The sequence below is a fragment of the Oryctolagus cuniculus genome, chromosome 3 (genome assembly GCF_051225735.1).
Source record: "Oryctolagus cuniculus isolate XC-2025 breed Fujian yellow rabbit chromosome 3, ASM5122573v1, whole genome shotgun sequence".
In the NCBI taxonomy this organism is placed as follows: Eukaryota; Metazoa; Chordata; class Mammalia; order Lagomorpha; family Leporidae; genus Oryctolagus; species Oryctolagus cuniculus.
The window spans coordinates 180,111,943-180,121,190 of NC_142869.1; the positions used below are offsets into that span (position 1 = coordinate 180,111,943).

Genomic DNA, 9,248 nt, shown 5'->3' on the forward strand with positions numbered 1-9,248 from the left:
TTTTTTCCTGAAATCATTTTGAAAATGCTTACATAGTAGTTGAAGCAAAGTCTTTTAAAACCATATTGAAGTTTAAAACTTAATAGGGTGACTCTTTAAAAAAAAAAAAAAAACCTTAAAATAGTTTTCAGACACAAACTAAGAAATTCTTGGGTCTGTTTTCCAGAATAAAAGTACATGTTTATTCAGTGCAGATGTGACTTTGTGACATTTGCCTGAGGAGAAAAAAGAGTCCCAAAAACAGCTGCAAAAAATAGAAAGTCACAATGCATCCTTTTGTAAAAGAATAATAAACATGGGAAAAATTCTGTCACTAAAAACTTCAGAAAGAAGGAAATATGGAGCAAAACAATGGGGATATTAATGAGAACAGAGATGGGTTGGTGTAAAGAACTCTTCCAGGAAACTGAAATAAAACTAAAACTGCACTACCCAAGTTTGCAAGAGAAAAGGAATCTCCTAGCCCTGGCTCCTGCCAGCCACAGCCAATTGTCCCTTGGAACTCCCACTGTGACCATGACATTGTCCCCAGGATGGCTGTTGCTGCCACATCCACATGGAGTGCAGTTGTAGACACAAACGTTTTCTCTTAATGCCTCAGTAGGCATTTGGTTAACATGGGACAGTTAATCAAGACTTCTAAGTGTGGGACCCGCGCTGTGACACAGTAGGCTAAGCCTCTGCCTGCAGTGTTGGCATCTCATATGGGTACCGGTTCATGCGTTGGCTGCTCCTCTTCCAATCCATCTCTCTGCTAATGTGCCTGGGAAAGCAGTGGAAAATGGCCCAAGTGCTTGGGCCCCTGCACCCACATGTGGGGCACAGAGGAGGCACCTGGCTCCTGGCTTCAGATCAGCCCAGCTCCAGCCATTGTGGCCATTTGGTGAGTGAACCATCAGATGGAAGATCTTTCTCTCTGTAACTCTACCTCTCAAATAAGTAAATAAAATCTTAAAAAAAAAAAAAGACTTTAAAGTGAAGGCTTCCAGATAACAAAAGGGATACAAACATACAGAGCAGCACAAAATTTTATCTTTTGAATGTCCTGATAACATTGACTCTCTGAGATTCCTGAGGCTCTGTTTTATCAGTATTCTAAGAAAATAAAGCAAGCATGTTCAGAGTTCCTAGATTTTCTTCTCTCCTCTCCTTCGCAGAGAAAGCACCCCACAGCATGATCCTTGGTTCATCTGCCATTTCCATGTACGTGAGCCACGGTTCTGTTTTCCTCACCTGTATAAGGAGACACGGCCGTTTGGGTGACCCAGAAGCCCCTGGCCAACAAAAGTAGACGCCTGAACATACTGCGAAGCTTGAGATTGCTAGAGATGAGGATAAAGGGATGCAGACAGATGCACAGGTAGAGTATAATCTGCCATGGCCAGTACCACTCACTCTCCAAGGAGCTGAAGAATGTGCCATTGATGACCAGGGACGTGAAAGACAGAGTATAAAGAGTGAGGAAAGAAACGAGAGACCTCAGAGCTCTATTGTGAGCCTGGCCGCTGGAGTCCTGCAGGCTGTGGGCGTTGCGTTTCATTCTCCAAGCGTGCCTCCTCAGAGAACTAATCAACAGCACAAGTGAGAGCAGGAAAAAACAGCAAGGAATTGACAGGGTGACAAGTTTCACAGGCAGGAAAAAGTGAAATTCCATCCTCCTTTTCCACTCCTTGTAGGTGGTATTCCCAGAAAATTTTCTAAGTATGAGTCCTTGATGCAGAACGTGGTTCCCCCAAAACAACAGTAGAGTTGTGATGAAGGAAAGCAGGGCAAAGCCCAACAGGAACTGTGGCACCAACCGTGGGAGCCTCCACTTCAACCAGAGGAAGGCGGGGTGGGAGAAGTTAGCGATCTTCAGACAAAACAGGACGCTGAGCCAGGTGCCAAACCAGAACGTGGCCGTGTTCAGGAAGTGCCAGTGCAGATGCAAGAACTCGTGGGCACGACCCCTGTAGTACTCCTCCTGGTGGAGGTAGGAGAAGAAGGTGTCCCCCAGCCCCACACACTGCAGACAGATGCGGAAGGCACTCAAGCTAGCGAGAATCGTGTCTGAGGGAAGCAGCCTACCATGTCGCAGCCACTCCCTGCTCAATGCAAGCACAATGAAGCTGTTGGCCAGGATTCCCAGGACAGACAGCAGGACAAAGAGCAGCATGAAGAAGACCGTCAGGGCTGGCTGCATTCGGACCTCTCCTGCAGACACCACCAGGATGCTGTGGTCTCTGCCTCCTCTCTTTCCTCACTCAGTCTTTTCTGAAGGTGCAGAAGGTGGGTCAAGCTCTGTATCTGAACTGGAGCTCACTTAGACAGGAAGCAGCTTAGGTTAGGAAGAAAAGGTATACTCTCCGCTCACAAAGGATGCAAATGCCCTGGGGTCAGTTATCACTGGCCTACCAAATGTTCCTGATTTACCTTTTCTCATTTTGCCTGCAAGCTGCCACGCTTTGCATAAGTGTAGAGGATTTTTCAGGATCTCTGTGACTGAGTTCCGTTCTTATTCTAATGCCAGGCATTGTGAACACTCCTTTTCCCATCTGATCATTCTCAAGACTTTAAATATACAGGCAGGTGTTTAGCCTACTGGATAAGATGCCAGCTAAGATGCCCAAATTTCACATTGGAATGCCTATGCTCAATTCTTGGTTCAGGCTTCGGAGTCCGGCTTCTTGCTAACGCAGACTCTCTAGGGGGCCAAAGTGGTGGTTCAAGCAATCAGATTCCAGTCATGTAGGAAACCTGGATTGAGATCCCAGCTGCCAGCTTCAGCCTCAGTACAACCCAGCTGTTGCAGGCATTTAGGAGTGAAATAGTGGGTGGGAGGGAGATCTCTCCCCTCCCCTCCCCTTCCCTCCCCTCCCCTCCCCTCCGCTCCCCTCCCCTCCCCTCCTCTCAGAGTCTTTTAAAAATTATTTATTTATTTGAGATGGATAGAGAGAGGAGCAGGGAGAGATAAGGGAGAGGGGAAGCACTTTATCTCTCCCTGCTCCTCTCTCTATCCATCTCAAATAAACAAATAATTTTTAAAAGACTCTGAGTATACAGACAACATGGGCCAGGTATTGTGGTATAATAGGTTAAGCCCCACTTGGATGCTTGCATCCCATATCAGAGTGCCTGGAATCAAGTTCTGCCTCTGCTTCCACTCCAGCTTCCTGCTAATGCTCCTGGGAGGCAGAATAAGATGCAACAAGTACTTGAGTCCCTGCCACTCATGTGGGAGACCTGGAGGAACTTCCTGGCTCCTGCCTTTGTCCTGGCCCAGCCCCAGTTGTTATAGACTTTTGGGGAACGAAACACAGATAGATCTCACTTTCTGTCTCCCTCTCTCCTTTTTTCTGTAATTCCATCTTTCAAATAAATAAAATCTTTAAATATAGATGATAGACAGGTAGGTAGGTAGATAGATAGATGAAAGATTCACTAACCACAAAGAGACATCTAAGAAAAGTAATGATAACAAAGAAGTCTGTCTTAGCTGTGCTTCCCTTTCGTACACCCACTCTCATCCATGGACAGTCATATACCTTGGCCTACCTTTTCATCCAAATCTCTACTTTAAATCCTTCCTAGACTCTAAAATATAGGTAACTAATAATGGCCGAAAATGGTTTTGTGTTTCCAGTGACAGAATTCATTTCTTTGTGATTGTAGGGCTGAGGGCCCCTACATTTTGCTGGGTATTGGTTGGAGGCCACCCATCCACTGTCTAAGCTAAGAAGGATGTTTCAACATGGCCTCTTCTTAAATTCAGAAGAGGGAGTCTACTGGAAAGAGTCAGCCTTAATTAAAAGGAAGAAATCATAAAATGAAATCCTACCACCTTTGCCATATTCTACTAGCCAAAAGTAAGACAGAGTCCCCATTAGCACTCAAAGGAACTAGGCTGCACAGAAGTTTAACAACATGGTAGGGACCATGGGAGGCCACCTAAGATTTGTCAACCATACTGAGACAACATATCTTACAACGCATATGTGTCCTTCAACATCAACCTTAAAAAGAGATTCCTATGAGACCATGTTGAAAATCTTTTGTAACATATCTATCACCTCACTTAGTTATTATTTTCAACTTCTTTTCTCTATATAGTGAGAACATAAAAGATCTACCCTCTTCACAAATTCCAAGTACACAAAACATTATTTGTAAAAAAAATATTTATTTGTTGGAAAGACAGAGTTACACAGAGGAGGAAACACAGAGAGCAAGCTCTTCCATCCACTGGTTCACTCCCTGAGATTACCAGGGTTGGGCCAGGCCAAAGCCCAAAGCTATGAACTACATCCAGGTCTCCTCTATAGGTGGCAATATCCAAGTAGTTGAACCATCTTCTGTTGCTTTCACAGGCACATTAGCTGGGAGCTGGATCAGAAGCAGAGCAGTGGGGACTCCAATTGGTGCTCAAATGGGATGCCAATGTTGCAGCCAGCAGTCCAACCCACTGCACCACAACGATGACTCCAAAACTACATTCACATTACAGGCCATTAGGTCGCCAAAGTTACTCAGTTAGCACACCTGAAACTTTGCACCCTTGACTGACATGTATCCATTCTACAAGTTTGATTATTTTATAATCCACATTGTCTTAGTCCATTTTGTGTAACTACAACAAAACACTTGGTGCAGGGTAATTGTTGAAGCCAGCTCATCATCATTTTAATGAAACACTTGAAGATGACAACTTATAAGGAAACAAAGTTTTGGGTGCAGGCACTGCGGCGTAGAGGTTTAAGCTGTCACCTGCAGCGCCAGCATCCCATGTGGGCACCAGTTCAAGTCCTGGCTGCTCTACTTCTGATCCAGCTCCCTGCTAATGTAACTGGGAAGGCAGTGGAAGATGGCCCAAGTCCTAGGGCCCCTGCACCCATGTGGGGGACCTAGATGAAGCTTCTGGACCCTGGCTTCAGTCTGGCCCTACCTTGACCATTGTAGCCACATGGGGAGTAAATCAGCAGATGGAAGAATTTTCTCTCTATGCCTCTGCCTCTCCCTCTCTGTAACTCTACCTTTCAAATAAATAAATACTAAAAAATAACTTTTTTCCACTCAATTTTCAAGGCTGAAAGACCAAATGACATAACACAGGCTGTAGCAAAAGCCCTATGATAGATGGTAGGAGCACATGTGGGAGAAAGAAATCACATCTTGAAACAGGAAGCCAAAAGAGACTGGGTCAGGACCTGCACTGTGTCACGGTGGGTTAAAGCCCCAGTCTATAGCGCTGGCATCCCATGTGGGCACCAGTTCAAGTCCTGGCTGCTCCACTTCTGATCCAGCTCTCTGCTATTGCCTGGGAAAGCACTGGAGGGTGGCCCAAGTCCCTGGGCCCCTGCACCCACATGGGAGACCCGGAAGAAGCTCCTGGCTTCAGATGCTCAGCTCCAACTGTCACGGCCATTTGGGGAGGTAAACCAGTGGATGGAAGACCTCTCTCTCTCTCTCTCTCTCTCTCTCACTGTAACTCTGCCTTTCAAATAAATAAAATAAATCTGGGGCAGGGGGAGACTGGGCCATGCCAGGCTCAGGGTTTTGTAAGAACTCTCATGGGAACTGACGGGCTCTCACAAAAAGCACCTCCATCTCTCTCAAGATCAGGGCCCCCAGTGGCTCAGTTGCCTTCAGAAGGGCCCATCTCTTAATGGTCCCACTTCCCAACATCACCCCAAAGACCAACTCTCAACTATTTTATCTCCTCTGGAATGGGCTAATGCAGAGGGAGAATAGAAAGGGGAGAGGACAGGTCTCACCAGGACCACTACCAAAAGACTCTTACTTGGGGCTTGCCAGTCCCAAAACTGTTTAGTGCTGACTTTCTCCCTCTGGTGTTCCCGAGTTGACGCTCCTGTGGTTCCCTTCTCTCTTCTGGGTGACCTCTTATGACTCTCTCCCCAGCAACTAGGCTTCTGTCACGACATTGGTGATCCTGGAGATTCCACACTTTACTAGCCATCCTGTCTGAGGTCTCCAGGTTCTATCTGTTTTAGTCCATTTTGTGTGCCACAACAAAATACCAGAGACTATGGGCATGAGGGTGATCTGGCTGTGACACCTGTCACCCCACTGACCACCAGGGTTGATTCAGCTGATCGGCTGGCTGGGCAGGTGTCCCCTTCCTCCCTCACTGCTCCATGGGCATCCCCCCTGAAGCTGCACGCTTGATTGAAGAGGACGACTTTTCCTGCAAGAGGAGGACCCGTCTTCACTCAAGGGTATATGAGTAGCTGGGCTCCCCTGCTAGGACCTCCAAACAAGCTGAATACAAGCTCAGACTGAATAACACATAAACGGCATAAGTTTATTTTCTCACACTTCTGGGGGCTGAGGAATTCAAAGCCAAGGTGCTGGCAGGTTCAGTGTCAGGCGAGGACTGCTCTGTGCTTCCCTTGGTTCCTCTTGCTGTATGTATCCTCACATGGTGCAAGGCAGAAGGGAAAAGATGGCTGATGAGTTCTCTCCAAGCCTTTTCCATGTAACCAAACTCATCTGTGAGGACAGACCCTTTGTGGTCTAATCACTCTATAAAGGTCCCAACTCTTGGGGCCCAGCGCCATGGCTCACTTGGTTAATCTTCTGCCTGAGGTGCCAGCATCCCATATGGGCACCGGGTTCTAGTCCCAGTTGCTCCTCTTCTAGTCCAGCTCTCTGCTGTGGCCCGGGAAGGCAGTGGAGGATGGCCCAAGTGTTTGGGCCCCTGCACCTACATGGGAGACCAGGAAGAAGCACCTGGCTCCTGGCTTCAGATCGGCGCAGCACCGGCTGTAGCGGCCATTTGGGGAGTGAAACAACAGAAGGAAGATCTTTCTCTGTGTCTCTCTCTCTCACTGTCTATAACTCTACCTGTCAAATAATTTAAAAATAATAATAATAAAATAAAGGTCCCAACTCTTAATACTATCACATTGGTAATTAAGCTTCAACACAAAAATTTGGAGAGGAAATCAGACCTAGCATTCCCTTATGGTCTACAGATGGCACACCTTGTCCTGATGTAGCTACACCCTCTTGACTCTACTCCAACAGTTAGCCAGGCAATCTGTCTGTCATCCTCTAAACTCCCCAGGCAGAAGCAAAACCCCTGTGCACTGTGCCTCCCAACTGAAGAACTAATATATGATTTGTGAGTGGCCCCAAGGAAGTTCCTGATTACTATGAGTTTTGAAGCAAGAGAAATAAATTCCTTATTCTCCTCAGTGGGACACAGGATGGTACCTACAGTGTGGCTTTTTCTAAATATTTCTTCTAATGAATCTCTCTCTCTCTCTCTCTCTCTCTCTCTCTGTGTCTCAATCCTTTCACTCATTTTATAAAAGGGTTTCAAAAGCTTTGGAACAAGTTTCTGTCCACTTATTTTGAAAATCTGGCTATAATGAACAGGCAGCTCACTCTGAAACCTAGAATCATTAAATATCTGCACCTGGTAAAAACCCCATCTTTTATTTTTTTTTTCTTTTTTGACAGGCAGAGTGGATAGTGAGAGAGAGAGACAGAGAGAAAGGTCTTCCCTTTGCCATTGGTTCACCCTCCAATGGCCGCCACGACCGGCGCACCGCACTGATCCGATGGCAGGAGCCAGGTGCTTCTCCTGGTCTCCCATGGGGTGCAGGGCCCAAACACTTGGACCATCCTCCACTGCACTCCCTGGCCACAGCAGAGAGCTTGCCTGGAAGGGGGGCAACCGGGACAGAATCCGGCACCCTGACCAGGACTAGAACCTGGTGTGCAGGCACCACAAGGCGGAGGATTAGCCTAGTGAGGCGCGGCACCGGCCAGATATAGACTATTAAGAAGCTGGGATCAAGACTTGCACTTTCAACTTGTAGAGGTTGAAAGCCTAAGGATCCAGCAAAGGAGATTTGCTTGAGACTGATATTATAAAGACATCCTAGTCCCTGAGTTCATGCTTAGGAACAAGGGGAAGAGGAAGCACCAAAAATAAATAAATAAATAAAAATTGAGCAGGGGTGGTGGGCGGGGAGGTTAGCAACTCTGAAATGGAAAATTTGAAGAGTCTCAATATCTCAGTACACCCAATAATGGGTGATGTGCACCCAGGGGCGGCAAGCTATGCTCTCTGAGGAGATTCCCTAAGGCAGACACTGTTAACATGCCCCAAGGTTTGAAAGGCCTTAGGCTGTATATCACATCTTACAAAGACAGTGTCAACGTTGAGATTGGCATTTGTCAGGCTCTATACCCTCTGAGAAGGCCTATTATCATTTCATCATCCTTCCATTCAAAAAATCTGGCCAGCATCAGGCACATAGATGCAAAGATTAAGATATTTTTGGGGGACGGCACAGTGGCTCACTTGGTTAATCCTCCGCCTGAGGTGCTGGCATCCCCTATGCGCACCGGGTTCTAGTCCTTGTTGCTCCTCTTCCAGTCCAGCTCTCTGCTGTATCCCAGGAGGGCAGTGGAGGATGGCCCAAGTACTTGGGCCCCTGCACCCACATGGGAGACCAGGAAGACGCACCTGGCTCCTGACTTTGGATTGGCGCAGCGCCAGCTGTAGCAGCCATTTGGGGAGTGAACCAACAGAAGGAAGACCTTTCTCTCTGTCTCCGTCTCTGTCTCTCTCTCTCTCTCTCTCTCACTAACTCAATCTGTCAAATAAAAAAAAATTAAAAAAAAAAAGATATTCTTGGGGCCATCGCTGTGGCATAGCGGGTAAAGCCGCTACCTGCAGTGCTGGCATCCCATATGGGCACTGGTTCAAGTCCTGGAAAACTGCTTGGGTACAGCTCCCTAACATGGTAAATGTAGAGTTACCACGTGATTCTAAATTCTACTTCTAGGTAAATATACCCAAGGAAAAGAAAAACATGTTCACATAGAAGCTTGTACATGAATGCTTATAGAAACATTACTCACAGCAGCCTCCCAGTGCAAGCAACCCAAGTGCCCATCAACTGCTACCTGGATAAACAAAATGTGATACATTCATGCACTAGAGTAATATTTGGCAGTAAAAAGAGATAACATGCTGATGAATTAACTACATGGCATGCGAGTTATATCTTAACTGCTTTAAAAAACTGAAGAATCTCCCCAAAAGGAACACAGAGCCTGACTCTAGGGAGTTCTACTGGTCAAATTTGGAGAAATTTGAGCATTGAAATTAAAAACAGCACAAAGAAAAGAAATCAAGCAAGGTGGGGACTGTTGCTATCGTCATTTTATAGATAAGGAAAGGCAGGTATATGGAGTAGCTTCCTGTAAGCACCCCTGTAAATGGCAGAGCTAGG

The 9,248-nt window shown here is 46.5% G+C and overlaps 1 protein-coding gene across 1 annotated transcript; it reads right to left on the bottom strand.

Moving 5' to 3' along the window:
• Positions 1-1,022: 1,022 nt before the first annotated feature.
• TAS2R41 (taste 2 receptor member 41) lies at positions 1,023-2,217 on the bottom strand. Its single transcript, XM_008258112.5, has one exon. It carries the CDS (start codon positions 2,180-2,182, stop codon positions 1,187-1,189), a length of 996 nt encoding a protein of 331 aa, XP_008256334.1. The 5' UTR covers positions 2,183-2,217; the 3' UTR covers positions 1,023-1,186.
• Positions 2,218-9,248: the final 7,031 nt, after the last annotated feature.